Genomic DNA, 26,846 nt, shown 5'->3' with positions numbered 1-26,846 from the left:
TAAAATGGGGAGACATTTGCTAGTACTCTAAATGTCCACTTACAAATGTGTGAACAGAGATGATTTGATGCCAGAACATAATTTGATCCATATGCACAACCCAAACCATTTAGACAACCATGTCATTCCTCTTTACAAACACAGTCCCTCACCGTTGTCCTACAAGACCAGTGGTGGAACGGATGTGTGTAGATAGTCACATGAGAGCCACCTGTTTGTGGACTGATACACACAAACACAAACACTCCTCCCACTCTCTGCTGTTCAGTGTGGACTGATACACACACACACTCCTCCCACTCTCTGCTGTTCAGTGTGGACTGTGTTTACCTGTCCGACAAGCGTGCCACTTCCTACTCCCACAAGACTCTGAATAAACATTTACAAGAGAACACACACACTCAGTGTTTGTTTTTCATGGGCATCCTGTGTCGACTGTCTATGTATCTGCAGGCCGGACCTAAAGCTGAGGTTACCTACCAGAGATAATCTACTGCGTGTGTGTAATTATGTTTGCCTGCGTGTGTGTATGCAAAACAGTTGCTTCATTGAGTTATTTTGCAGGAATTTATACCGGATGCTGTTAATTACAAGGCCTCCACTCAACTATAAAGGAGCTGGTCAAAGCCATAACCGATTTGGGCCCTGAGTATGAGTGCTGGTCTAGGATCAGGTCCATATAATCAACTGATTCTAGATTAGCACTCCTACTATTGAGGCTCTAATAGTGAATATGGGCCTTGGCGACCAGGCTGCCAGCTGAGCCCTCACCTCTCTTCTCTGTGTGTCCACCAGGAGACGGTATTCATGGGGAACGGGGAACAGTACATCTGGAAGCCCCCAGAGGATGATGACATCATCACCCTGCACCGAGCACCTGCACCCCCGGGGGAGAACGGACAGGGATACACACCTACAGCCATGGAGGTGATGGATGTGACTGTGTGTGTGTGTGGAGGTGGAAAAGGTATTTGTGTCAGGGCGGGATTTGTGTGTGTGCATTGCTTAGGTATATATGGTTTGTGTGTTAGCTTCAGACCTGGGTTCAAATACTTTTTCAGGTATTTCAATTACTTTTCAAAATACTTTTCAAAACATGTATTCAGATAACCTTTCTTTGAAAAAAAATAACAAGTAGTTGAATATTGGAATGTATTTGGAAATACACTTGGAATGTATGAAAATACTCAAATACACTGAGTATTTAATACACTCTCCCATGCGTTTCAATCAATCAATCTTTATGTATGTAGCACGTCTACACTACAGGAGGATGCATTTCAATCAATCTTTATGTATGTAGCACGTCTACAGGAGGATGCATTTCAATCAATCAATCTTTATGTATGTAGCACGTCTACAGGAGGATGCATTTCAATCAATCAATCTTTATGTATGTAGCACGTCTACAGGAGGATGCATTTCAATCAATCAATCTTTATGTATGTAGCACGTCTACAGGAGGATGCATTTCAATCAATCAATCTTTATGCATGTAGCACGGCTACAGGAGGATGCATTTCAATCAATCAATCTTTATGTATGTAGCACGTCTACAGGAGGATGCATTTCAATCAATCAATCTTTATGTATGTAGCACGTCTACAGGAGGATGCATTTCAATCAATCAATCTTTATGTATGTAGCACGTCTACAGGAGGATGCATTTCAATCAATCAATCTTTATGTATGTAGCACGTCTACAGGAGGATGCATTTCAATCAATCAATCTTTATGTATGTAGCACGTCTACACTACAGGAGGATGCATTTCAATCAATCAATCTTCATGTATGTAGCACGTCTACACTACAGGAGGATGCATTTCAATCAATCAATCTTTATGTATGTAGCACGTCTACAGGAGGATGCATTTCAATCAATCAATCTTTATGTATGTAGCACGTCTACAGGAGGATGCATTTCAATCAATCAATCTTTATGTATGTAGCACGTCTACAGGAGGATGCATTTCAATCAATCAATCTTTATGTATGTAGCACGTCTACAGGAGGATGCATTTCAATCAATCAATCTTTATGCATGTAGCACGGCTACAGGAGGATGCATTTCAATCAATCAATCTTTATGTATGTAGCACATCTACACTACAGGAGGATGCATTTCAATCAATCTTTATGTATGTAGCACGTCTACAGGAGGATGCATTTCAATCAATCTTTATGTATGTAGCACGTCTACAGGAGGATGCATTTCAATCAATCAATCTTTATGTATGTAGCACATCTACAGGAGGATGCATTTTAATCAATCAATCTTTATGTATGTAGCACGTCTACAGGAGGATGCATTTCAATCAATCAATCTTTATGTATGTAGCACGTCTACAGGAGGATGCATTTCAATCAATCAATCTTTATGTATGTAGCACGTCTACAGGAGGATGCATTTCAATCAATCAATCTTTATGTATGTAGCACGTCTACAGGAGGATGCATTTCAATCAATCAATCTTTATGTATGTAGCACGTCTACAGGAGGATGCATTTCAATCAATCAATGTTTATGTATGTAGCACGTCTACAGGAGGATGCATTTCAATCAATCAATGTTTATGTATGTAGCACGTCTACAGGAGGATGCATTTCAATCAATCAATCTTTATGTATGTAGCACGTCTACAGGAGGATGCATTTCAATCAATCAATCTTTATGTATGTAGCACGTCTACAGAGGATGCATTTCAATCAATCAATCTTTATGTATGTAGCACGTCTACAGGAGGATGCATTTCAATCAATCAATCTTTATGTATGTAGCACGTCTACAGGAGGATGCATTTCAATCAATCAATCTTTATGCATGTAGCACGTCTACAGGAGGATGCATTTCAAAGTGCTGAAAGAAATAAAATAATAAAAGGCAAACACAATACAAATAACAAATGAAGATAGACAAGAATACAATAAAGAGACAAATGTATTCTATTTATATAGAATGAGATCAAATAAATAGTTGTGTTTGTGGTACATAGCTTATGCCTACCCATACCATAACCCCACCACCACCATTGGGCACTCTGTTCACAATGTTGACCTCAGCAAAACGCTCACCCACATGACACCATACACGTGGTCTGCGGTTGTGAGGCCGGTTGGACGTACTGCCAAATTCTCTAAAACTACGTTGGATGCGGCTTATAGTAGAGAAATTAACATTAAATTATTTGGCAAAAGCTCTGGTGGACGTTCCTGCAGTCAGCATGCCAATTGCACACTCCAACAAAACTTGAGACATCTGTGGCATTGTGTTGTCTGACAAAACTGCACATGTTGGAGGGGCCTTTTATTGTCCCCAGTACAAGGTGCATATGTGTAATTGTCATGCTGTTTAATCAGCTTCTTGATATGCCACACATGTAAGGTAGATTATCTTGGCAAAGTAGAAATGCGCACTAACAGGGATGTAAACCAATTTGTGCAAAACAATTGAGAGAAATATGCTTTTTGTGCATGTAAACCTTTTCTGGGATCTTTTATTTCAGCTCATGAAACATTGGACCAACACTTTACATGTTGCGTTTATATTTTTGTTCAGTGTAAAAGCATGGCTAAAAATATCTATCCTAAGGTCTTTCTTAAAAATGTCTACAGTTTCTGAGGCCCTCAGATTCTCTGGCAGGCTATTCCAAAGGCCAAGACGATAGTGACTGACCAAATGCTTTGGTTTTGACCTTTGGAACCACTAAAAGACCAGAGGAACACATACATACAAGGTCTGAGAGACCGACCGGGCAAATATACTAAAATACACAGAAAACATGTATTTAAATAACAAATACTCAAATACACGTGTATTTGAACCCAGGTCTGGTTAACTTTATGTGTGAATTGTGACAGGGGGGGTCATGCTTACCAAGAGAGCTCCTCTTTGATTGGCCGTGCCATCATAACACAGACAACCTTTGACGTCCATGTCTTCCTGAGTCAAACTGGGTCAGGGGCCTGGTCTGTGGTTAAACTGCAGGGTCGGGTTACAGCCATGTGGAACCCCAATATGGGGGTCGACCCATAACCTCTACACCCTGACCCTTAGCTCTAACATATCAGTCAAACTATAGGACCACGTGACACCCCATTCCTCATGTAGTGCACTACTTCTGGCCAGTTCCACTTTTCGCTCGGTTCCAGACCAGAAGTAATTGGAATGATTGACATGAGGAGTTATGGGATACTTGAGAGGGTCTCTTGAAATGAGACAGTCTGGAGTCAGGAGGGTAAAGCAACCCCTCCCTCCCTATCCCTCTCTCTCTCTCAATTCAATTCAATTTAAGGGCTTTATTGGCATGCGAAACATATGTTTACATTGCCAAAGCAAGTGAAATAGATAATAAACAAAAGTGAAATAAACAATAAAAATGAACAGTATACATTAAGTTACAAAATAATAAAGACATTTAAATTGTCATTTTATGTCTATATACAGTGTTGTAATGATGTGCAAATAGTTAAAGTACAACAAAAGAGAAAATAAATCAACATAAATTTGGGTTGTATTTACAATGGTGTTTGTTTTTCCTGGTTGCCCTTTTCTTGTGGCAACAGGTCACAAATCTTTTTTTTATTTTGTATTTTGTCTTTTTTTTATTTTACCCCGTTTTTCTCCCCAATTTCGTGGTGTCCAATTTTTTTAGTAGCTACTATCTTGTCTCATCGCTACAACTCCCGTACGGGCTCGGGAGAGACGAAGGTTGAAAGTCATGCGTCCTCCGATACAGAACCCAACCAAGCCGCACTGCTTCTTAACACAGCGCGCATGCAACCCGGAAGCAAGCAGCACCATTGTGTCGGAGGAAACACCGTGCACCTGGCAACCTTGGTTAGCGCGCACTGCGCCCAGCCCGCCACAGGAGTCGCTGGTGTGCGATGAGACAAGGATATTCCTACCGGCCAACCCCTCCCTAACCCGGACGACGCTAGGCCAATTGTGCGTCGCCCCACGGACCTCCCAGTCGCGGCCGGTTACGACAGAGCCTGGGCGCTAACCCAGAGTCTCTGGTGGCACAGCTGGCGCTGCAGTACAGCGCCCTTAACCACTGCGCCACCCAGGAGGCCCCCAGGTCACAAATCTTGATGCTGTGATGGACCCGGTGGTAATTCACCCAATAGATATGAGAGTTTCTAAAAAAAATATTACAAAATCCAAATTCTTTGTGAGTCTGTGTAATCTGAGGGAAATATGTGTCTCTAAATTGTCATACATTTGGCAGGAGGTTAGGAAGTGCATCTCAGTTTCCATCTCATTTTGTGGGCATTGTACACATAGCCTGTCTTCTCTTGAGAGACAGGTCTGCCTATGGCGGCCTTTCTCAATAGCAAGGCTATGCTCACTGAGTCTGTACATAGTCAAAGCTTTACTTAATTTTGGGTCCGGCGTTGAATGCTTCCGTGCTTTCTGTCTCAGTTCATTCACTGCCTCATTTAGGTGTCCAGTTGAGCTTATTTGTAAGTCATTGTAGTGTGTGCAGTAGTCTTTTTATGTTGTACCAATTGAGAACTTCCCTTAGAAGTTCTCAATTCCCTTAGATCTGGATATTTTCTGCAATATCATTATTTTAGTATTTTTGGTGTTTACTCCCAGGGCCCAGGTCTGGCAGTACTGTTCTAGCAGGTCCAAACTCTGCTGTAGGCCATGTGCTGAGGGTGACAGCAGGCACAGGTCATCTGTGAAGATGCGTATGCATTTAACCTATGAATTGTGCAGACTAACACCAATGGCTGAGGATTTTTCTAAAATTACCAATTCATTGACGTAAATATTGAAGCTCGCAGGGCATAGATTGCAACCCTGGCAAAGGCCCCACTCCTGGTTAAAGAATTCTGTTGTTTTCTTGCCAATTTTGATGCTACACGTATTTATTTAATTATGTAATATGTTTTACCCCTAACACCACTTTCAATAACTTTGTGAACAATCCTGTATGCCAAATAGTATCAAATCATTTTTGGAAGTCAATAAAGATAGCATAAATGTTGGTATTATTTTGGTGGACATGTTTATCTATCGGGGTGTTTAGGGTGTAAATACGATCGGTTGTGCTATGTTTTGGTATAAATCCACTTTGGCTTTTACCCAGGACATTGTGTTTATTAAGGAAGTTTAGAACTCTTACATGTATACTACAGAAAACCTTCCCCAGGTTACCATTCACACAAATACCATTCACACATATGTTTTAATTACATTTTGCACCAGTGAATATGAGCATCTCATTTAGGATACCATCTGATCCGCATCCTTTTTAAACATTTGAGGGCCTGAAGTTTGTTGGGAAGTCTATGGATTTAGATTTAGATTTAAAAACAGGTCAAGGGCAGACAGAGGTCAGTAGTCCAGAGCAGTGTCTGAAGTTACAGAACGGCAGGCTCAGGGTCAAGTCGGGCAGAATGGTCAAAAACCAGGAAAGCTAGAAAACAACAGGAACTAGAGACAGCCAGGAGCTCGCTGGTAGGCTTGACGAAACAAAACGAGCTGGCAACAGACAAACAGAGAACACAGGTATAAGTACACTGGGGATAATGGGGAAGATGGGTGACACCTGGAGGGGGTGGAGACAAACACAAAGACAGGTGAAACAGATCAGGGTGTGACAGTTGTACAGCTTACTGGGCTGTGAATGTGTCTCTCTCTCCACCCACCCCGACCAAATGTTGATTTGATGTTTGTCTGCCGTTCGTTCAGCATGGTGTGTTTTAGGGACCACCCGCTATATAAAGAATCAGTTTGAAAACTATGGCTGGCAATGTGTTCAGAGGTCCTATGTACTCTTGTCCAGCAAACGCTGCCGTTGTGTCTGTGTCTTAAGGGAGTGACCAGTGGTCTGGGGATTGTTAGTTTGTGTTGACTGTTTTAGCTTCAGGGTGGGGTTCAGGATTAAACTCGGAGGGCCACGTTCTTCCGTGTTCACCTAAATAGACGGGTTATAACTTGACTTAAACTCTTTTTCTGAATGGGTAACATAGGTCATCTACAAATGTCCCCCAGGGGAGTCCGTATTGCACGTTTTTCCATTTATTTCCAGATCGTTTTCATTTCCTTCTTTTAGGTTTCCACATATATAGACTTTATTGACATTTAACATCCCCCTGCCTCTGTTAAACTGAATGTAAAAGGAAGACACTGAGTCATCCTCTGTCCATACATAGTGTACAGGATGTTATAAGGAGAGTGCAGCAGAAGCAGGCTACTTGTGACCAGGCTGTAGTTTAGCTCCCGAGTCAGGAAGAAGCAGCTGATGAGCTGGTTAACTCCTTGTCTCTGGGTATACGACAGGTTTGAGCCACTGCCTCCTGTTGCTGTGTGGCTGTGAGCAGAGTTTAAGTGGTTTCTCTCCCTCTTTCTCCCTCAATCACTAAATCTTTCACTCTCTTTGTCTCTTACTGTTTGTCTCTGTCTTTCCCTTTCTCTCGTCTTCCCCGTGAATCCCTCTTTCATGTATTTTTTTATTGCGTAGTTTGAATATATTAGCTATAAAATCATCTATGAAACAAAATTAACAGTTATTAATCCCTTTTTCTCTTTAATAATGTTCTTGTTCACTCTGAGTTCTCTCTGTTGTTCAGACACACCCTAGTATACTCTGGAGTGTGTCAGTTGAATTTCCACCACTACCCTCCACTCCTCCTTCTTCTCTTGCTCCTCCACTCCTCCCTCTCCTCTCGCTCCTCCACTTCTCTACTTGCCTTTGGTAGGCGCTGGCCTGCTCTCAACCAATCAGATCTCCCAAACTGGGTCTTACCCCCTAACATACATAATGCAGACAAAACATTCTGAAACTCACTACGTATTTTCTGATATCCACAAAATAACAGAAATACGATATATTTAAGATATCTCAAAATTTGTTTTGATACCAAGTTAATAGTTCTGTCACACACAGAGAGCAGACATATGAACAGTATCTTAGAGACAAGGATAAGAGTAGGAGGAGAATTTAAAAAATACCGTACAAGCTTCCTCAACAACTGAAGTTCTGAAACCCCCATCGTCTTATGACTTGGACTTGGACTTCCTTCCTCTGCTGAAAACGCTGCAGAGCGCATGTGCATGCACACATTCACACACACACGCACACACACACACATACACATACAGAATGACTGCACAGAGCCCACACACAGCGCATGGTAGGGTCTTTGTTTATCAAAAAAGATCACCACAGATTTGTGGGGGCAGGGTATATACGTGTGGCTCGAAGTCTGTCAGGAAGAGAGAGGGATAGAGAAAGACAGTGAGAGATAGACGAGAGAGAGATTTCATGTTGAATATTATGAAAAGAGGAACTCTTTTTGTTAATCTTCTCTTGTATGAGGTTTTTCAGAGTATAAAAAATATACAGTGCATTCGGAAAGTATTCAGACCCCTTCACTTTTTCCACATTTTGTTACGTTACAGCCTTATTCTAAAATGTATTAAATAGTGTTTGATCCTTCATCAATCTACACCCTGTAATGAGAAAGGAAAACAGGTTTTTAGAAATGTTAGCAAATGTATTAAAAAAAACTGAAATATCACATTTACATAAGTATTCAGACCCTTTACACAGTACTTTGTTGAAGCACCATTGGCAGCGATTACAGCCTCCAGTATTCTTGGGTATGACGTTACAAGCTTGGCACACCTGTATTTGGGGGAGTTTCTCCCTTTCTTCTCTGCAGATCCTCTCAAGCTCTGTCAGGTTGGAAGGGTAGCATCGCTGTACAGCTATTTTCAGGTCTCTCCAGAGATGTTCGATCAGGTTCAAGTCCGGGCTCTAGCCGGGCCACTCAAGGACATTCAGAGACTTGTTCCGAAGCCACTCTTGTGTTGTCTTGGCTGTGTGCTTAGGTTCATTGTCCTGTTGGAAGGTGAACCTTCGCCCCAGTCTAAAGTCCTGAGTTCTCTGGAGCAGGTTTTCATCAAGGATCTCTTTATACTTAGCTCTTTATAATCCTCGATCTTGACTAGTCTCCCAGATGCTGCCGCTGAAAAACATTCCCACGGCATGATGCTGCCACCACCATGCTTCACCGGATTACCAGGACGTGTACTCCGAGCATGCGCTGACCAACTGGCAAGTGTCTTCACTGACATTTTCACCTGTCCCTGACCAAGTCTGTAACACCAACATGTTTCAAGCAGGCCACCATAGTTCCTGTCCCCAAGTACACCAAGGTAACCTGCCTAAATGACTACCGACCCGTAGCACTCATGTCTGTAGCCATGAAGTGCTTTGAAAGGCTGGTCATGGCTCATATCAACACCATTATCCCAGAAACCTTAGACCCACTCCAATTTGCATACCGCCCCAACATATACACAGATTATGAAATCTCTATTGCACTCAACACTGCCCTTTCACACCTGGACAAAAGAAACACCTACGTGAGAATGCTATTCACTGACTACAGCTCAGCGTTCAACACCATAGTGCCCTCAAAGCTCATCACTAAGCTAAGGACCCTGGTACTCAACACCTCCCTCTGCAACTGGATCCTGGACTTCCTGACGGGCCGCCCCCAGGTGGTAAGGGTAGGTAACGACACATCTGCTCTATCAGAGTGACCATCGGGTTCTTGGTCACCTCCCTGACCAATGCCCTTCTCTCCTGATTGCTCAGTTTGGCCGGGTGGCCAGCTCTAGGAAGAGTCTTGGTGGTTCCAAACTTCTTCCATTTAACAATGTTGGAGGCCACTGTGTTCTTGGGGACCTTCAGTGCTGCAGAAATGTTTTGGTACCCTTCCCCAGATCTGTGCCTCGACACAATCCTGTCTCGGAGCTCTACAGACAATTACTTTGACCTCATCGCTTGGTTTTTGCTCTGACATGCACTGTCATCTGTGAGACCTTATATAGACAGGTATGTGTCTTTCCAAATAATGTCCAATCATTTGAATTTACAACAGGTGGACTCCAATCAAGTTGTAGGAACATCTCAAGGATGATCAATGGAAACAGGATGCACCTGAGCTCAATTTCAAGTCTCATGGCAAAGGGTTTGAATATTTATGTATAAAATGTATTTCTGATTTTGGTGTTTTTATACATTTGCAAACATTTCTAAAAACTTGTTTTTGTTTTGTCATTATGGGATATTGTGTGTAGGTTGATGAGGGATTTTTTTTACTTAATCCATTTTAAGTACAGACCACCCCTCATCTCTGTCAAACGCTCCCTAAAACACTTCAGTGAGCAGGCCTTTCTAATCGACCTGGCCAGGTATCCTGGAAGGATATTGACCTCATTCCGTCAGTAGAGGATGCCTGGTTATTCTTTAAAAGTGCTTTTCTCCTATTATCGTTCTTGATTTGTCATTTATTTTTAGATTCATGATAAGCAGGCAGATATGGTGCACAGGGTATTTTATTTATATTGATGCATCATGGGGAATTTAAGGTCATAAGTCTCAATGTAAACGGACTGGGGAGTGCCATCAAGAGAAGTAAGGTCATAAGTCTCAATGTAAACGGACTGGGGGGTGCCATCAAGAGAAGTAAGGTAATAAGTCTCAATGTAAACGGACTGGGAAGTGACATCAAGAGAAGTAAGGTCATAAGTCTCAATGTAAACGGACTGGGGAGTGACATCAAGAGAAGTAAGGTCATAAGTCTCAATGTAAACGGACTGGGGAGTGACATCAAGAGAAGTAAGGTAATAAGTCTCAATGTAAACGGACTGGGGAGTGACATCAAGAGAAGTAAGGTAATAAGTCTCAATGTAAACGGACTGGGGAGTGACATCAAGAGAAGTAAGGTCATAAGTCTCAATGTAAACGGACTGGGGAGTGACATCAAGAGAAGTAAGGTCATAAGTCTCAATGTAAACGGACTGGGGAGTGCCATCAAGAGAAGTAAGGTCATAAGTCTCAATGTAAACGGACTGGGGAGTGACATCAAGAGAAGTAAGGTAATAAGTCTCAATGTAAACGGACTGGGGAGTGACATCAAGAGAAGTAAGATCATAAGTCTCAATGTAAACGGACTGGGGAGTGCCATCAAGAGAAGTAAGGTCATAAGTCTCAATGTAAACGGACTGGGGAGTGCCATCAAGAGAAGTAAGGTAATAAGTCTCAATGTAAACGGACTGGGGAGTGACATCAAGAGAAGTAAGGTAATAGCAGAGATGAAACGGGAGAGAGTTGACATACTATTCTGGCAGGAAACTCACTTATCCACACCTGAACACGAGAAACTCAAGAAAATGGGATATAGGAACACTTTTTTTTCTTCTTACAAAATGGGTAGAAGGGGAGTTGCAATCTTGATCCCAAATTTAGTTAATTTTGAGTTTAGGTCAGAAATAAAAGACAAGGAGGGTAGATTTATACTTGTTAAATGAAACTGGAAAACGAGGAAGTTATATTATTTAATTTATACGCACCCCCAGGGAGTGACATGGTCTTCTACAGGAAGTTACATTATTTAAGGTATACGCACCCCCAGGGAGTGACATGGTCTTCTACAGGAAGTTACATTATTTAATGTATACGCACCCCCAGGGAGTGACATGGTCTTCTACAGGAAGTTACATTATTTAATGTATACGCACCCCCAGGGAGTGACATGGTCTTCCACAGGAAGTTACATTATTTAATGTTTACACACCCCCAGGGAGTGACATGGTCTTCTACAGGAAGTTACATTATTTAATGTATATGCACCCCCAGGGAGTGACATGGTCTTCTACAGGAAGGTGTTTGATTTAATTGCCACAGAAACCACTGGCACTCTGATCTGTGGAGGGGACTTTAACACAATTCTAAACTCAAAATTGGACAGCACAAACCAAAATAGGAAAATGAGCCTAGTTGCCAAAAAGATCAATAGGATACTGCAGGATCTAGGACTGCTCGATGTATGGCGTGACACCCACAAGACCGATAAGGAATATACTTTTTACTCAGCCTGCCACACTGAATACTCCAGGTTAGACTAGTTTTTCATGTACAGTGCAGATAGACACAGGCTTAAGGATTGAGTGACTTATCAGATCATAATGGATTTTACCTAACTCTGCACCTTGATAGCAAACCAATAAATACTATATGGAAACTTAATACAAGCATGCTGAATGATCCAGCATTCAAGGAATCAATAAAGACAGAATTGAACATCTATCTGGAGAATAATGATAATGGGGAAGTATCTCCTGCTATATTGTGGGATGCAGCTAAGGCAGTTATTAGAGGGAAGATCATAGCCACATCATCTCTCAAGAAAAAGATTAAAGCACAGAAACTGCTGAAATGACAGGAAACCCTAAGAAACTTAGAACGTTCTCATAGTCAATACAAAGACCCTCTTATATTACCAGACATTCAAAAGGTAAAACAGGAAATTGACCAGATTTATAGAGAAGTTCCTGAAACAACGATATTATGAAGCAGGCTCAAAGGCAACCAAATTACTAGCATGGAGACACAGGAAACAACCAGCACAGAATACCATTTTCAAAATAAAAGACCCCAAAACAAAAAAGATCACATGCAAATGAGATGAAATACAGAATGCATTTGAATCATATTACACAAATCTGTACAAGCAACCAGAGAAGGCAGATGCACAGACAATAGAGCACTTTTTGAACTCACTTGATCTCCCCTCAATTGGGACAGAGCAACATGATAGACTAACTTTAGAAATATCCACGAAGAAATTAATAAAGCAATATCTCAACAAAAAGTCAATAAGTCTCCAGGCACTGATGGCTTCCCTTCAGAATGGTTCAAGACCTTCAGAGAACAATTAGCACCTCTACTTAAGGCCTGTTTTAACTGGACTCTGAGAGGGGGGGTCTCCCACCATCATGGAGAGAGGCCATCATATCAGTAATCCCAGAAGAGGGTAAAGATAAGAAAGAATGCAGTTCATATAGACCTATAGCAATTCTTAACACAGATTATAAACTATATGCATCAATAATAGCCAAAAGAATGGAGAACATAATCCCAGAATTGATTGATGGAGATCAAACTGGTTTCATACAAAATAGGCAGACACAGGACAATATAAGGAGAACACTAGATGTCATGGACCACATTACTCAGAATAAGACAAGTGCAATATTAATCAGCCTAGATGCAGAAAAAGCATTTGATTCAGTGGGATGGGATTACCTATTCCAAGTTATGGAAAGATTTGGTTTCAACAAAGAAGTGATACAGTGCATCAAAACACTGTATTCATGTCCGACCACTAGAATAAAGATAAATGAACATTTGACACGAACGATAAAATTAGAGCGAGGGGCAAGACAAGGCTGTAATCTATCACCCACGCTCTTCTCCTTGTACCTAGAACCATTAGCACAATCAATAAGACTGGACCCCACCTTAGACGGAATAACAATAAGAGGCAGTGAACATAAGATATGCATGTATGCTGATGACGTTCTGTTATTCCTTAAAGATCCAGGCTCAAGTGTACCTAGATTGATGGATGTTTTACAAACATTTGGAACATATTCAGGATATGTGCTTAACGTACGCAAGACCGAAGCCATAGTATATAATTATACCCCACAGGAAGAGCTGAAGAGTAGGTATAACTTACACTGGACCTCTTCATCCATTAAATATCTGGGAGTAAATTTACCAAAAGATACACCCAAACTTTATTGCATGAATTACGATCACATTAACAAGAAAATATATGAATTCCCTTCCCTTAGATCTTAGTAGTAAAATTGAAACAATCAAAATGAACATCCTGCCAAGGTTACTGTATTTGTTCTAATCACTGCCCATAGAAATCCCGCCTAAACAGTTTAGGGAATGGGATAAACGGATATCAAGGTTTATCTGGAAGAGTAAGAGACCAAGAACTAGATACACAACATTACAGTTACCAAAAAACTGTGGGGGTATGGCCTTACCAAACCTAAAATATTATTATATGTCAGCCCAATTGAGACCCCTGGTGTGTTGGTGCAATTCAGAATACGAATCCAAATGGAAAGACATTGAGACTACTTTGACAGAGATACCCATACAGTCAGTTTTGGGAAATAAGGACATGGTAAAATAAATATACAATAGACTAAATCAGTGGATTAATTTCTCTCTGAAGACATGGTTTAGGGTAGTTAAGAAAAATAATTTAGACAGAGAGATCAAACTGCTCAGTTGGCCCGCATAGGACCCCAGCTTCATCCCTGCAACTCAGGACAGCAGATTTAAACAATGGACGCAGAAAGGCATCACATCATTCAGTACAATTATAAGGAATGTGAACCTAGATATAAAAAATAAAAAAAACTACTAGGCAAGTCAGTTAAGAACCAATTCTTATTTTTAATGATGGCCTATGAACAGTGGGTTAACTGCCTGTTCTGGGGCAGAACGACAGATTTGTACCTTGTGAGCTCGGGGATTTGAACTTGCAACCTTTCGGTTACTAGTCCAACGCTCTAACCACTAGGCTACCCTGCCGCCCCTAACTTCCAGGACCTAAGTAAACAACATGGCTTGGATAAACAAGATTTTTACAGATACCTACAAGTTCGACACTATTTCTTAAGGGAGATAAAAGTGACTGACCCTCGACCACCTCCAAAATCAATCCAAGTATTCACTAACGCATACAACTTGGGGAGTAACAAAAAAACTATTTCAAATCTCTACTTGGGTATTCAATCCTCAAAGAAACATTCTACAAACTATATTAAAAAGAAATGGGAGGAGGAATTTAACATTGAAATAACTGATGAAACATGGTTGAACATATTAGAGACTCAACAAAGCTCCACCAACTCAAGGTCATGGAGAGAATTCTGTTGGAAGAATGTAATACATTTCTTCATAACACCTAAACTGAAATCACTACACCCTTGTTTGGAAGTTAGGAAAGCAAAGGCAAGCTTTTTCAAACAGAAATTTGCATCCTGTAGCACAAACTCCAAAAATTTCTGGGACACTGTGGAGAATAAGAGCACCTCCTCCCAGCTGCCCACTGCACTGAGGTTAGGAAACACTGTCACCACCGATAAATCCGCGATAATTGAGAATTTCAATAAGCATTTTTCTACAGCTGGCCATGCTTTCCACCTGGCTACCCCTACCCCGGTAAACAGCCCTGTACCCCGCACAGCAACTTGCCCAAGCCTCCCCATTTCTCCTTCACCCAAATCCAGACAGAGCTCCAAAATGACCCTCTCTTTCTAAAAATTATCTGCCGAAATTGTTGCAACCCCTATTACTAGCCTGTTCAACCTCTCTTTTGTGTCGTCTGAGATCCCCAAAGATTGGAAAACTGCCACGGTCATCCCCCTCTTCAAAGGGGGAGACACTCCAACTGTTATAGACCTATATCCATCTTGCCCTGCCTTTCTAAAATCTTCGAAAGACAAGTTAACAAACAGATCATCGACTATTTCGAATCCCACTGTACCTTCTCCGCTATGCAATCTGGTTTCCGAGCTGGTCATGGGTGCACCTCAGCCACGCTCAAGGTCCTAAACGACATCATAACCGCCATCGATAGGAGACAATACTGTGCAGCCGTATTCATTGACCTGGCCAAGGCTTTCGACTCTGTCAATCACCACATTCTTATCGGCAGACTCAACAGCCTTGGTTTCACAAATGACTGCCTCACCTGGTTCACCAACTACTTCTCAGACAGAGTTCAGTGTGTCAAATCGGAGGGCCTGTTGTCTGGACCTCTGGTAGTCTCTATGGGGGAGCCACAGGGTTCAATTCTCGGGCCGACTCTTTTCTCTGTATACATCAAGGATGTCGCTCTTGCTGCTGGTGATTCTCTGATCCACCTCTACGCAGGCGACACCATTCTGTATACATCTGGCCCTTCTTTGGACACTGTGTTAACCAACCTCCAGACGAGCTTCAATGCCATACAACTCTCCTTCCGTGGCTTCCAACTGCTCTTAAATGCAAGTAAAACTAAATGTTGTTTACAAAATAGCCTCCAACATTCTACTCAGCAAATTGGATGCAGTCTATCACAGTGCCATATACTACCCACCACAGACCTGTATGCTCTCGTTGGCTGGCTCTCGCTTCATATTCGTCGCCAAACCCACTGGCTCCAGGTCATCTATAAGTCTTTGCTAGGTAAAGCCCCGCCTTGTCTCAGCTCACTGGTCACCAGAGCAGCACCTACCCTTGGCATGCGCTCCAGCAGGTATATTTCACTGGTCACCCCCAAAGCCAATTCCTCCTTCCCTTCCAGTTCTCTGTTGCCAATGACTGGAACGAACTGCAAAAATCACTGAAGCTGGAGACTCATATCTCCCTCACTAGTTTTAAGCACCAGCGTTCAGAGCATCTCACAGATCACTGCACCTGTACATAGCCCATCTGTAAATAGCCCATCCAACTACCTTATCCCCATACTGTTATTTATTTATTTTATTTTGCACCTCAGTATCTCTACTTGCACACTCATCTTCTGCACATCTATCACTCCAGTGTTTAATTGCTATATTGTAATTATTTTTCCACTATGGCCTATTTATTGCCTTACCTCCCATATCCTACCTCATTTGCACACACTGTATATAGACTTTTTCTATTTTATTATTGACTGTATGTTTGTTTATTCCATGTGTAACACTGTGTTGTTGTTTGTGACGCACTGCTTTGCATTATCTTGGCCAGGTCGCAGTTGTAAATGAGAACTTGTTCTCAACTAGCCTACCTGGTTAAGTAAAGGTGAATAAAACATTTTTTAAATATAAGGCTGCAACGTAACTAAATGTGGAAAAAGTCAAGAGGTCTGAATACTTTCCAAATGCACTTTATGCTCAATTCAACACTAGTATTCTACATGTGAAACGTACAGCAGGCTTGGTGCCTTTGATGATATGGCGAGGTTTTTATTGCCCTCGTGACTGTCTGTCTGTGTGTCAGCCTGCACCTAAAGTATGCAAGGCCTGTGTGTATATGTGTTGACACTACTTGCACAGTGCAGTAACCTGACCCATTTCTCCCAGGCAGGATAAGCTAGAGTAAACTGTGTTATCAGCCTGCTGTGTGCTGTGGCTGGGTTGAGTGGCAGAGTTACCTAACCACAGGATAAACCAGTTACATTTCACCACAGTCAGCCCGGACAAGTAGTGGAGAAAATAGAATGGTGTGTGTCAGGGATCTGTATGCCAGCCAAAACACTAAAACATGCTTCTCAATGAGTGAGTGAGTGAGTGAGTGAGTGAGTGAGTGAGTGAGTGAGTGAGTGAGTGAGTGAGTGAGTGAGTGAGTGAGTGAGTGAGTGAGTGAGTGAGTGAGTGAGAGTTTGATTGTGAGTGAGTGTGTGTGTGAGTGAGAGTTTGATTGTGAGTGAGTGAGTGAGTGAGTGAGTGAGTGAGTTTGATTGTGATTGAGTGAGTGAGTGAGTGAGTGAGTGAATGTAACTACTAGAGCTCTTAAGTCTTTAACATTTTCATAACCAAATGGCATGTGTAGAACCTTACAGAGGCATTTCATTTAACTGACGTTGTGACCTCCATGGCATTCCTGTGTCATAGTTTTATTAGGAGAGAAGTGTCCCAAAGGATTTTGGGATATGGTCATGAGTGTCTTCCATGTTCACACCCAGACTGGCACCTCTGCTCTACTGCTCATGAGAAATGCTTGCTGAGCAAACAGCTCACTCTCTCTTTACCTATCGTTCTCCATATCTCTCTCTTTACCTATCGTTCTCCATATCTCTCTCTTTACCTATCGTTCTCCATATCTCTCTCTTTACCTATCGTTCTCCATATCTCTCTCTTTACCTATCGTTCTCCATATCTCTCTCTCTTTACCTATCATTCTCCATATCTCTCTCTTTACCTATCGTTCTCCATATCTCTCTCTTTACCTATCGTTCTCCATATCTCTCTCTCTTTACCTATCGTTCTCCATATCTCTCTCTTTACCTATCGTTCTCCATATCTCTCTCTTTACCTATCGTTCTCCATATCTCTCTCTTTACCTATCGTTCTCCATATCTCTCTCTTTACCTATCGTTCTCCATATCTCTCTCTTTACCTATCGTTATCCATATCTCTCACTTTACCTATCGTTCTCCATATCTCTCTCTTTACCTATCGTTCTCCATATCTCTCTCTTTACCTATCGTTCTCCATATCTCTCTCTTTACCTATCGTTCTCCATATCTCTCTCTTTACCTATCGTTCTCCATATCTCTCTCTTTACCTATCGTTCTCCATATCTCTCTCTTACCTATCGTTCTCCATATCTCTCTCTTTACCTATCGTTCTCCATATCTCTCTCTTTACCTATCATTCTCCATATCTCTCTCTCTTTACCTATCGTTCTCCATATCTCTCTCTTTACCTATCGTTCTCCATATCTCTCTCTTTGCCTATCGTTCTCCATATCTCTCTCTTTGCCTATCGTTCTCCATGTCTCTCTCTTTACCTATCGTTCTCCATATCTCTCTTTACCTATCGTTCTCCATATCTCTCTCTTTACCTATCGTTCTCCATATCTCTCTCTTTACCTATCGTTCTCCATGTCTCTCTCTTTACCTATCGTTCTCCATATCTCTCTCTTTACCTATCGTTCTCCATATCTCTCTCTTTACCTATCGTTCTCCATGTCTCTCTCTTTACCTATCGTTCTCCATGTCTCTCTCTTTACCTATCGTTCTCCATATCTCTCTTTACCTATCGTTCTCCATATCTCTCTTTACCTATCGTTCTCCATATCTCTCTCTTTACCTATCGTTCTCCATATCTCTCTCTTTACCTATCGTTCTCCATATCTCTCTCTTTACCTATCGTTCTCCATATCTCTCTCTTTACCTATCGTTCTCCATATCTCTCTCTTTACCTATCGTTCTCCATATCTCTCGCTTTACCTATCGTTCTCCCATATCTCTCTCTTTACCTATCGTTCTCCATATCTCTCTCTTTACCTATCGTTCTCCATATCTCTCTCTTTACCTATCGTTCTCCATATCTCTCTCTTTACCTATCGTTCTCCATATCTCTCTCTTTACCTATCGTTCTCCATATCTCTCTCTTTACCTATCGTTCTCCATATCTCTCTCTTTACCTATCGTTCTCCATATCTCTCTCTTTACCTATCGTTCTCCATGTCTCTCTCTTTACCTATCGTTCTCCATATCTCTCTCTTTACCTATCGTTCTCCATATCTCTCTCTCTTTACCTATCGTTCTCCATATCTCTCTCTTTACCTATCGTTCTCCATATCTCTCTCTTTACCTATCGTTCTCCATATCTCTCTCTTTACCTATCGTTCTCCATATCTCTCTCTTTACCTATCGTTCTCCATATCTCTCTCTTTACCTATCGTTCTCCATATCTCTCTCTTTACCTATCGTTCTCCATATCGCTCTCCTTCTCTAGCTCTCTCAGACCCCAAGGGATTTTCCTACAATGTTAAACTTTTGGCATAGGCCTGTCTACAGAGTACAGTGCATTCGGAAAGTATTCAGACCCCTTCACTTTTTCCACTTTTTGTTACGTTACAGCTTTATTCATCAATCTACACACAATACCCTAAAATAACAAGCAAACATTTTTTTTGCGAAATGTGTGCAAATTTATTACAAATAAGAAACAGAAATACCTTATTTACTTAAGTATTCAGACCCTTTGCTATGAGACTCGGAATTTAGATCAGGTGAATCCTGTTTCAATTAATCAAACCTGGCACCATCCCTACAGAGAAGCATGGTGGTGGCAGCATCATGCTGTGGGGATGTTTTTCAGCGGCAGCATCTGTGCGAATAGTCAGGATCGAGGGACAGATGAACGGAGAAAAGTACAGGGAGATTCTTGATGAAAACCTTCTATAGAGAGCTCAGGACCTAAGACTGGGGCGAAGGTTCACCTTCCAACAGAACAATGACCCTAAGCACACAGCCAAGACAACACAAGAGGGGACTTGAACCCAATCGAACATCTCTGGATAGACCTGAAAATAGCTATGCAGCGATGCTCCCAATCCAACCTGAAAGAGCTTGAGAGGATCTGCAGAGAAGAATGGAAAAAAACTCCCAAAATACAGGTGTGCCAAGCTTGTAGCTTCATACCCAAGAAGACTGGAGGCTGTAATCGCTGCCAAAGGTGCTTCAACAAAGCACTGAGTAAAGGTTCTGAATACTTATGTAAATGTGATATTTCAGTTTTTTTATAGATACATTTGCTTTGTCATTATGGGAGTATTGTGTGTAGATTGTGTGTAGATTGATTAGGAACACAACTATTTAGTCCATTTTAGAATAAGGCTGTAACGTAATAAAATGTGGAAAAAATTCAAGGGGTCTGAATACTTTCCGAATACACTGCATGTATAATAAAAAAATACAATTTAGGACAATAAATTACTAAACTTAAGTAAATCATTGTGGTCGGTCATATTGTCCTTTATTTCCATGTACCGTAAGTGAGACTGTTTAAGCTGTGTTATAGCCTTCTCCCTGTTGAACAAGTCTGCATGTGTAAGATGTGTGTAGCCACAACATCAACAGTTGTACTATATGTGATAGCTAAGTGTCTCTCCCTCTCTCTGTCTCATCTTCAGATCACAGACACCTACTCCACTGTGTGTAAACCACAGAAGAAGAAACCTTCCCCAGACCACAGCGCAGCCAAGACCCTCCCCCGCAACCACTGCTCTGGGGGGAAGAATGGAGGAGGTAGGGGAGGAGGAGCAGGAGGGAATGAGGGAGGGAACGGGGCATGGGGTGGCGGTCGGGGGATCCAGGGTGGCCAGGCCCGATCCCATGAGGAGCCCTGCTACGAGCCCGTCGGCGACAGGTCCTGCCCCCCCTGTGTGGTGGCCGAGTCGGACCCGGCGTACGCCACTATCGACTCCCACCGGAAACATGAGTGGGCAGGAACCAATAACGGTGCGCTGGGGGCGAACGCTACACTAAAGCCCAGGAAGAAGCCTCCTCAGCAGGGAGCATCGTCTCCAGAGGCCCCATGCCCCCAGGGACCTCCAGCATGCCCCCCGGCTCCTCCATCTAGGGCCTTGCCTGGGGGGGAGAACTTCTATGAGACCATCAGTGATGTGAAACAGGGGGCCAACAGTGCCAGCACCACCACCATCTTCACCTTCAACGACGGGATGGAGATGTATGTCACTGGCCTGTAGCTGAGAGACACTGGCTCACAGACACACACACACACACACACACACACACACACACACACACACACACACACACACACACACACACACACACACACACACTGGGCTGGGTTCTGACCTGTTTGGGTTCTTCTGACCCTGTCTACCCTTTCTTTACGCTATGAAAGTGACTGGAAGCAATGTACATGGAGCCCCACAGTGGAGGTGTCATAATACCCATAAAACCTAGCGTTCAAACGGAAATGGTTCCAATCGTTTTTCTCCCATAAAGTTTTCCCATAGGAGATGTTAGAAACACTTCAAATAAGGGCTTTGTTTCATGTAGGCTTACCCTGGCGTGACAGGTAAATGTTAATCTCGTACAAGGGGAATTTTACCAATATATTAGTCTTTATTTACTCTCAGATTCTAAAATGCTAATTAGGATCAAAAAACAACAAATCCATGCAATCTCCTGCACCAAGCCAAATTTGTGTCATCTCTAGCTGACACCTTTGCTAACAGGTATTGAGTCAATTTAAATATTGCACCAGACAGTTCACAGAATTGTCCATTTAAAGAAATTAGCCAATTTATTCCTTACTACATTTAGCTAACATTAGATAGTAAATCCAGAGATTCTTACCTTTGCCTCAATTGGGCAGTCTCGTCCACATCATCAATGCATTTGTAGTTCTTTATGATAGCCAAATTAGCAACTAATTACAATTTCATTTTTGGGGGAGAAATACAGTTAAATATATGGATAGAATTCACCTTGTCTATAGAGATTTACATGCTTATCAAAACTTACACGAAACACAGACCTTATTTGAAGTATTTCTAAAAACTCCTATGGGGAAATGTATGGTAGAAAAACAATTGGAACCAATTGGAATTCCCCTGTTTGACCTCTAGGTGTTATGGGTATTATGACTCGTACTGTGATACTCCATAGCAGGGTTTCCCTAGCTCGTTTCTGGGGCCCCGTTTTGGTTTCTGGGGCCCCCCTGGGTGCACATTTTGGTTTTTGCCGTTTCACTACACAGCTGATTCAAATAACCAACTCATCATCACGCTTTGATTATTTGAATCAGCTGTGTAGTGCTAGGGGAAAAACCACAACCTGTACCCAGGTGGGCCCCAGGACAGACTTTGGGAAAACCTGCTCTATAGCAATGAGAACAACTGCTGAAATCGAGCCGCAAATGTTATGCATTCTAACACCAGGTTTAAACAGTATCTCAACCCAGGGTCAGGTACCAGACCCAACCAGTGGTGGGCATGGTACTGACTGGGGAAGCCCATATAGGGGTTCCAGGTTAGTTGAACCTTGGATAGGAGCGCCAGTTCAAGGGTTACAGCTCAAGTCGTTTATCAGACAATCTTGTACACAGTAGAGGAACTTACAGCAGTAAATGCATACATTTTCTTACTGGTCCCCCATGGGAATTGAACCCACAACCATGGCATTGCAAACACCATGCTCTTCCAACTGAGCCACACAGGACAACCTGAGGGGTTCCCCCTCATTTACACCACTGGACTCAAAGGAACCCAATCTACCCTACGTCTCTGAGCTTTACCGCAGAGCCAGTCTGGCTAACTCAGTCTGGACTGCACCCTCTCAGCCAGACTCAAACAGGTCCCAACCAGAACAGACTGAGCATCATGTTATGAACTGTGTCACTGTTCACCTTACCTTACCATTTGTGTCACATTTTACATATAGATTTATTTTTGTATAAATATGGTACTGTTAATAAAGCATGGCTTGTGTACAGAGCGACACACAATCCCCCAAAATAACATGATAAAAGTGTGTAGACTCCAGGAAGGCTTCACTTCTAAGTTCCAACCCCCTGATGACATTACCGATGACGTCACTGGTGGTAAAAAGGGTTTGACTATATTACTGATTTTAACAAGTTTAAATCCAAGCCTCAGAGACTCATGGAAGGATTAAACACAAACACATACAGACACACACACAAGCACACACACATACACATACCTTGTGCTGGGAATTATGTAATAGAAGCAGATGGGAGTCTGGGAGATTGGCTGTGATTAGCTCTCCTTAAGCAAACATATCAAACAGGTCCTCTCTCTGTTGCCGGGCAGGGCAGATATGGTTTGACTTTGAGAAAAAATCTGACATGTAGCCTAGGTCTATATGGTACGTGGACGTTAACATGCTCTGACCTGGAGGAGGCGAGCTTGGCTCCAACCCACCACTCTCCTGTACACTCTTTACTCCTTGGTATTCAAGGTAGAAGTTGCCCCTAACCACAGATACACACACTGAAGATGTCTTGTAACTGGAAGGGTCTTTGGATGAAAGTGTCATACAGCAATCACTCACTATACATCTGAAGTACATGTATCAGAGTTATATGCTGGGAGATCTTGACCAACTTTCTGACTCTGATGTTCATCTTGTAGCGTTGTATTGAGCTCAGCCGGTTGATAGGGCAGGGTAAAATGGCCTTGTTCTTGTTGTCAGTGGTGACACAGTTCAAGTGAAGCAGTGGTCCGCCTCACACTGTTAATTCCATCCAGAACCACAGTGACTGACCACAGAGCAACAACTGACACACTTATAGGGACAGTTTGACCCGACACCAAAGTCTTCCCTTTTCACATCTCAAAAGTGCTCTAATGTCGAGTGGAATCCAAATAACACAGGTTCTGTGGTGTAGAGCCTTATTCTCAAATCAATGGGGTTGATTGGCACAATTTGGGGGTGAGCTGTCATAAAGAGGACTGATTTGGCTATACTTTAGTCAGATTTAATTTATTGTAAGTTGTTATTCACGTTCTTTGTTTTCAAAACTCCTGGAGCTTAAAATAATGTTATTTGCATGGCAAAACACACACACACACACACAGACATACACAATCTTGGCAGAGATACACAGGGCAAAGCCAACGGGTCAGGGACACGGCGTGGGCTGGGTAGATCTTTCTCTGAAGGAGAAAGGCAACCGATTTCACAATCTCTGCCCAGGACCTATGGGGCGTTGCTAACATTTTCTTTTATGGCCAAGGTAATGGAGTCTTGGAGAGTGGTAGGGCTATTGGCGGTTTCGTGTAGTTACTGCAGTGAAGGGCGTTTGTGTAGCAGGGCCCTGATTCGCTTCACAGGCTGAAGTCAATGCCAGGACTCTACTGCTGCACTCTGGGCCGCAGTCTGTCTGTCGGTTGGAACAGCCATTGAGGGGTTGGAATCCAAAGAAAATAAAGTGTTGGGCATAAAATGACCAGTGAGCGTCTTTTGGAAGCCCCCCCAGCCTGTGCTGAAAGTTCTGTTCTATTGTAAACAAGCTCTTTCCCATGTAGCTCTTGGGGGAAATGTGATGTATGAACTGAAGAAGAAAAACAGTGACATTAGGGTTTAATAAAGGGGTGTTTTCAAGTCAAAAGGTAAAGAGGGACACAAACTGCTCAGGGACAGAGAGGTATATGAGGGATGAATAACAGCAGTATGTGTTAGGCCATCTAACTTTAGGAGAGCGTGTGGAAAATGTAGTTCTATAAGATGTATAGGTGTGTATAGGTTTACTATGAAATACATCTTATGAAATGCATTCTGTATTTTCTTAATGCACTGTTTATGTAATAAAAAAATGTTTACCTATTGTGTTTAAATAGCTTATGCCACTGCCATGGAGACGCTACTTGTACTGTGTTTAATGCTGTTGGTGCAATTTTCCTGCTTGAAACATAATGCATGTCTTTGACCAAATGAAAAAACAAAATATTGTACTACTTTATTTATTTCCTAATGTTTGTTTTCTGTTTTCCTGTTTTGTCATGGGAGAAAAAAAATAACATTCCATTTGGGGCTGAGAGAGAGAGAGACTCTCTCCATGCTCCAAATTATGAAACTGTCAGGAGGTTGCCAGTAGGAGGGAGGAAGCACACTCTGGTTCTACTCCCTGTATTATCCTCTCTCTCTTTTTCCTCTCTTATCTCCTCCCGCTTTTCTCCTCTCCTCTCTGTGCTGTTAGAGATGGGCCTTTGATGTTGCTTCTTCTGAGGGACCAAGGGAGAGATATGGGGGTGGAGGGGTAGAGGGACTGCCTGGGGGTCATGCCGACCCTGCATGCTTTCAACATCAATAGTGCAGTTGTATTGGTGTATGTGATATGACCAATGACTAACAGCTGAGATGATTTAAGCAGCTTTGGGAACATAACTTTTGTCATCCAGCACTGTCACTGCTAGTCTCCTGAGGAAATTCACAAACTTTTCATTCATCCCGTTTAGCACAGACTAAATTGACAAAGACATGGACGGACCAGGACCAAATAAAAGCTAAACAGTACTTTAAAATATATTTTGAAAATGCATATTATGGCAAATAATGTATTGTGCATCAATTTATTTCTTTTTGCCTCTCAGTTTGGCACAAACATATCTGACAAAGACACGCTCACATAAATAGCCTACATTTTGAGGCAAATGGTATTATGTGAAATATTGTTGTTTTGATGTCATACAGAACTATTTCACTTGTTATTGGTTGTATGCTGAAAGACTTGATGTTAGTGGATATATTGATGGTTATCACCAATGTTGTGGTTTTTACGTTGGAGCAATGATGAGCTAGCCTACTTTTCAAGAATCACTGATGTTCAATTCTCAATGGCTGACGCTCTCTTTCAATCTATCTTGTGAATTGAAATAATGAGAAATAAAGTTGATTTTGGTTGGTTTCTGTGTAGTAGGTAGAACGTCACATTGATGACGCATGTAGTGGAGCAGAAGTGTTATCCCCTATATTAATTCTACTATTTTCCAATAATTGGTTTATGGGCCTGTGAGTGGCAGCGTATTTTGGTTTTAAGATGACACAGGGTTTTAACGTGGAAAACAATATAATATAACATCATGTGAAAATGTGCAAAAGATTGTAAATGTTTTATAATCATTCATAAAATATCAGTCTCAAGTTTTTACTTTTGTAATAAAGTAGCACCTTAAAACGTGTCTGTGTGTGCATGACCATGTTGTCTTTAATGATGTTTTATGTTTGTTATTTTCTACCTGAAATAGGCCTTTGCTGGGTTGGTCGTCCACAACAAAGGGAACGCTGCCTGCAGCTAAACATGGTCTGAGTCAGGCATGTTGTTGAAACAACAGTAGGCCTAATGCTGCTTTCATAACCAAGTGGCAGGGACGGCCCTAGCTTTTTTGGGACCCTAAGCAACATTTAGTTTGTGGGCCCCCCACCTCACAGGTAAAACATTTTAGTGGTCTCCCTCTTGACGGCGGAGAACAAATTGAAGTCTTAAATAAAAAATTCTGCCATGGGTCATAGAGAAAATGTTGTGGTTTTAAAGCACATTTTCTGCAAGTCTACACATAATAAAAATTTGGTTGGAGCCCCCCTAGCGGCCGGAGGCCTTAAGCGACCGCTTATGTTGCTTATGTCTAGGGCCTGGCCTTCCAGGCCCTAGACATCGTAATTACCAGTTTGATGCATTCAAGTGCTTTGAACTCGTTGAGGAACACAGATTGGCTAATGGCAAACAAGCTGCGTCAACCATATCTGAAAGTACAGCTATCATGCTTGCAAACACATTAAAGTTTTCAAAACCATATTAATAGATAGCTTTTTATAAATAATGTTTTGTTGCATATAACTGCAGAAAATGCTGTTATAGAGGTAATTTACTTAGTAGGGTACATCAGAGGTCAGCATGTGGGAGAAGTTGGCGCTCAGGGATGATAGACGTGTTTCCCACTAACAATTACCAGTTGGAGGGCGTTCAAGC

The 26,846-nt window shown here is 42.0% G+C and overlaps 1 protein-coding gene across 1 annotated transcript in view; it reads left to right on the top strand.

Annotated features, from left to right (window-relative positions):
• LOC115102015 (uncharacterized) overlaps positions 1 to 26,058 on the top strand; it is a 120,089-nt gene extending 94,031 nt beyond the window's left edge. Inside the window, exons 8-9 of the mRNA XM_065005287.1 lie at positions 796 to 927; positions 20,512 to 26,058. Of these exons, the coding sequence (XP_064861359.1) occupies positions 796 to 927; positions 20,512 to 21,087 (708 nt within the window). The 3' untranslated portion in view covers positions 21,088 to 26,058. The remainder of the gene's footprint in view (positions 1 to 795; positions 928 to 20,511) is intronic.
• Positions 26,059 to 26,846: the final 788 nt, after the last annotated feature.

This window comes from Oncorhynchus nerka, linkage group LG20, assembly GCF_034236695.1.
Source record: "Oncorhynchus nerka isolate Pitt River linkage group LG20, Oner_Uvic_2.0, whole genome shotgun sequence".
Lineage (NCBI taxonomy): Eukaryota > Metazoa > Chordata > Actinopteri > Salmoniformes > Salmonidae > Oncorhynchus > Oncorhynchus nerka.
Note: the sequence above shows the minus strand (reverse complement) of the source record. Positions and strands in the feature narration are given on the sequence as shown.